The sequence below is a fragment of the Littorina saxatilis genome, linkage group LG16 (genome assembly GCF_037325665.1).
Source record: "Littorina saxatilis isolate snail1 linkage group LG16, US_GU_Lsax_2.0, whole genome shotgun sequence".
Taxonomy (NCBI): Eukaryota; Metazoa; Mollusca; class Gastropoda; order Littorinimorpha; family Littorinidae; genus Littorina; species Littorina saxatilis.
Window position 1 is genome coordinate 14,866,449 of NC_090260.1, and position 4,401 is coordinate 14,870,849.

At 40.5% G+C, this 4,401-nt stretch overlaps 1 protein-coding gene across 1 annotated transcript in view; it reads right to left on the bottom strand.

Annotated features, from left to right (window-relative positions):
• The window catches only part of LOC138951317 (uncharacterized), a 42,198-nt gene extending 38,123 nt beyond the window's left edge, over positions 1 to 4,075 (bottom strand). The window contains exons 1-2 of the mRNA XM_070322942.1: positions 3,974 to 4,075; positions 2,417 to 2,486 (exon numbers count right to left, since the gene is read on the bottom strand). Of these exons, the coding sequence (XP_070179043.1) occupies positions 2,417 to 2,486; positions 3,974 to 4,075 (172 nt within the window). The remainder of the gene's footprint in view (positions 1 to 2,416; positions 2,487 to 3,973) is intronic.
• Between the last annotated feature and the right edge of the window lie 326 nt (positions 4,076 to 4,401).

Here is a 4,401-nt window from a genome sequence, read left to right on the forward strand (position 1 = left end):
TGACCAAATGGAGGGTTGGTCTTACCCCATGTCAAAGCTTGGAGCACTCAGGCTGTTCATTTTTGGTATGTGACCAAATGGAGGGTTGGTCTTACCCCATGTCAAAGCTTGGAGCACCCAGGCTGTTCATTTTTGGTATGTGACCAAATGGAGGGTTGGTCTTACCCAATGTCAAAGCTTGGCCAAATCTGAGACAGCAATCCGAACTGAGTTGACGATAAGGAGTTTGCATTCAATTTTAACCAGGAGGTTTGGTATCTTTGTCTAAAAACGTTCCCCGAAAGCGGCGTATGGCTGCCTGAATGGCGGGGTAAAAACGGTCATACACGTAAAATTCCACTCGTCCAAAAACTTGAGTGAACGTGGGAGTTTCAGCCAATGAACGAAGAAGAAGAAGAAGAGAAGAAGTCTCAAACCGCACATTTCTTTTCCTGCACGAATCTGACTTGGTGGGATTTTGCACGCCAGACTAAATCGACAGCAATGAAGCTTCCTCGCATCTCGCCGTATCTTTCATCTCTTTCATCCCTCATTAATTTATTTCTCTTCCTCTTATCTCTGTTTTTATTGTCTTCACTGCATCATTCCTCAGTCTGTGCCTCACAAGCAAGGTTGAAGATGATTGGATACAACTGGAATAATCGAACTCTTCATTTCAGACTTCCAAATTTGAGAAAAGCGGGTCCTTAAAGACTGAAACGGAATTATAATGTTGGTTTTCTTTAAGGGACTTAACTTCTTGAATGTGCGTGTGTGTCTGTGTGTGTGTGTGCAGGCCTGAAAGTGGCGAGTATTTTACTCGCCATGGCGAGTACAAACATGTAACTTGCGAGTAGACATGTTCATCTACTCGCCAAATGCGAGTAAATTTGCTGAAACAAATTGTTGGTTTGGCCAGTAAAGTTTGCTCTCTGGCTAGTAAAATTTCAGAATCACTGGCCAAAGGCTAGTACACCATTTTTTGGACTTTCAAGGCTGATGTGTCTATGTCTTTCTGTGTGTCTGTATTTGTGTGTATGTCTGCGTGTGCGTGATAATTTTGCCTTGGTTTTATTACACCCCCGGTATAGGGGTGTGTATAGGATTCGGTCGATGTGTTTGTTTGTTTGTGTGTTTGTGTTCGCATATAGATCTCAAGAATGAACGGACCGATCGTCACCAAACTTGGTGAACAGGTTCTATACATTCCTGAGACGGTCCTTACAAACAATGGGACCAGTCAAACACACGGTTAGGGAGTTATTGGTGGATTAAGATTCTACAAGGACTTATAGAGTAACATATTAATGGTCAAAGGGAAATAACCTTCTCAGTTGGTGGCAGTGAGAATGGTTATTTCCCTTTGACCAACGGGGGTGTTTTTCCTACCTCGAAGGAATTTCTTGTTTTGCCTTGGTTTTATTTGTGTGTGTTTTCGCACCCACAAACCCTCCACCTCCTCCCCTACTCACCATCAACCCAGCAAAGCCACAAACACCCACATCCATAACCCCCCCCCCCAAAAAAAAAACACACACACTCTACATCCCCCACACCAATCGCCCACTCTCCTGAAAGACGCCTGATCAAGGGACACAACTCTTCTACTTCTGCTATATTACCTCCCTTCGCTTTTGTCACTTCCGCCCGCCGTACAATCAAATTATGTGGGCCCTTGAGATCAGCTTTCATTTTCTGTCGGCCGTTTTCAACCAGGTTAAAAGACAACGCCATTCCACAACGCAACGTCAGTTTTCTGGATTTCTATGCGGGAGAGTTTGCGGGGGGGGGGAGGGAGGGGGCAGGAGAGAGAGAGAAAGAGAGAGAGAGCAGGGGGAGAGAGAGAGCGGGGGGAGAGAGAGGGGGGGAGAGAAATGGGGGAGAGAGTGAGAGAGAGAGAGAGAGAGAGAGAGAGAGAGAGAGAGAGAGAGAGAGAGAGAGAGAGCAAGAACAAGAACAATTCTTTATTTAACGAGGGTAAGAGAGAGAGAGAGAGAGAGAGAGAGAGAGAGAGAGAGAGAGAGAGAGAGAGAGAGAGAGAGAGAGAGAGAGAGAGAGAGAGAGCAAGAACAATTCTGGTAATAGAGTAAGCAGTGACCTGCTTTTTACATTTAGTCAAGTTTTGTGGGGGGACTAACTGAAACTGAACGTTTTTACAAAGGGATACAGTTTTTAGGCAAAGCCTAATCTTACAAACGCTTAGAGACGCACATAATTATTTGAACACATTTTTGTAACAAGTTGTGAAAAGCGTACACACACACACACACGCACACACACACACACACACACACACACACACACACACACACACACACACATACACACACACACACACATACACACACACACACACAACACACACATACACACACACACACGCGCACACACACACACACACACACACACACACACACACACACTACTCTAATCTCACCTGTGTTTTTCATGAAACCGTCACACGCCTCTTGCTCGTCACGCTCTAAGAATACTTGGGTCTTTTCCACCTGAAACAACCAAAGAGAAAAACCTATTTACAAGTTCTGTAACCATACTAGACGTCCTTCAAACCTGACACACAGTAGACGATTTTTGGAGAAAAAAACTCAAGTTGTGGAAGAGTGACCTTTTCTTGCAAAACCTCCGACAAACAAAGGATGGACCAACCACTAGCGAACCACCTTAAATCATTTCACTTGATAATTTATCATGCCATGGAGCATTTCAGTTCATTAAATTAATTAACTATCATGGTCATGGTGTATTTTTCAGTTCATCTAACTAATTACCATACTCTTGGAGCATATTTTGTTTTGTAATTGCACACAATGTAACCATGTATTTAAAACTTCTTCTTTCTTGGAGCATATTTAGTTAACGTTATCAATTATGGTAGTCATGGAGCATTTTCAGTTCACTGAATTCATTATCAAAGTCAAAGAGCATATTTAGTTAACGTTATCAATTATGGTAGTCATGGAGCATTTTCAGTTCACTGAATTCATTATCAAAGTCAAAGAGCATTTTTAGTTAACGTTATCAATTATGGTAGTCATGGAGCATTTTCAGTTCACTGAATTCATTATCAAAGTCAAAGAGCATTTTTAGTTAACGTTATCAATTATGGTAGTCATGGAGCATTTTCAGTTCACTGAATTCATTATCAAAGTCAAAGAGCATTTTTAGTTAACGTTATCAATTATGGTAGTCATGGAGCATTTTCAGTTCACTGAATTCATTATCAAAGTCAAAGAGCATTTTTAGTTAACGTTATCAATTATGGTAGTCATGGAGCATTTTCAGTTCACTGAATTCATTATCAAAGTCAAAGAGCATTTTTAGTTAACGTTATCAATTATGGTAGTCATGGAGCATTTTCAGTTTACTTCATTAAATATCAAAGTCATGGAGCATTTTTAGTTCATTTTCACTTCACTTAATATACATTATCTTAGTCATGGAGCACTTTCAGTTCACGTAATTAAATATCAAAGTCATGGAGCATTTTAAGTTCATGTATTTCAATTCATTATCACAATCATTGAGCATTTTTAGCACAATTAATTCATGATCATATCCATCATGTATTTTCAGTTCATATTATATATTATTATTGAGTAATTGTTTAGTAATTAAAATGTACATGTTCATCTTAACTACAGTGCAGTGAATGTCGTTTATTCTTCTTTGGGTTAAGTTAAACTCGCCAGAAAACCTTTCCGAAATGGTGCCGCTGGAATACAATCTTAAAAAGATGCCATCCTTCTTAAGTACACGGTCATGTTCACCACCACAGAACTGGTCAGGTTTCTCCGCGGGATAAGAACATTATTCATATTGAATACCTACAAAAGAGTGTGCATTTCAGGTCGAATTAGTTTCGTAACCGACACCGGTGTCAATCAGTTAAATTAATTCAGCAAACAAATTAAATTAGATTAAAAACTTGACTAAATGTAACAAGAAACTCTACACATGATGCAGCCACGCATACGCAGAACAAGATGCAGCCCACATCCTGCAGGACTGCAGGAATCTCCAGCCCCTGCTGAGAGAGATTTGGACCAGGCTGACAACCCTCCGCGAGAAGCTGCATGGACCTGTGGAGGCTCTACATAAGGCCAAAAAAAATAGTCTGTTTACGGTAACCCGACCGACCCTATTTTTTTCGCGCGACCCTAGACTTTTTTTTGGCATTGGGAAAAAAAATTAAAAAAATAAAAAATCGTAAAAATATGGTTTTTTGGAAAAAATTTACAAAAAAAATTAAAAGAAATCCCTACCTACCGACCCTATTTTTTTTGGCCTATGTTACAGTAAACAGACCTTTTTTTTGGCCTAAGACCACCAGCTTCATATCCAGAGCTGGACTCCAAGTGTAAAGGCGAACGACAAGAAGAAGAAATCCCAAAACAAAGAGAC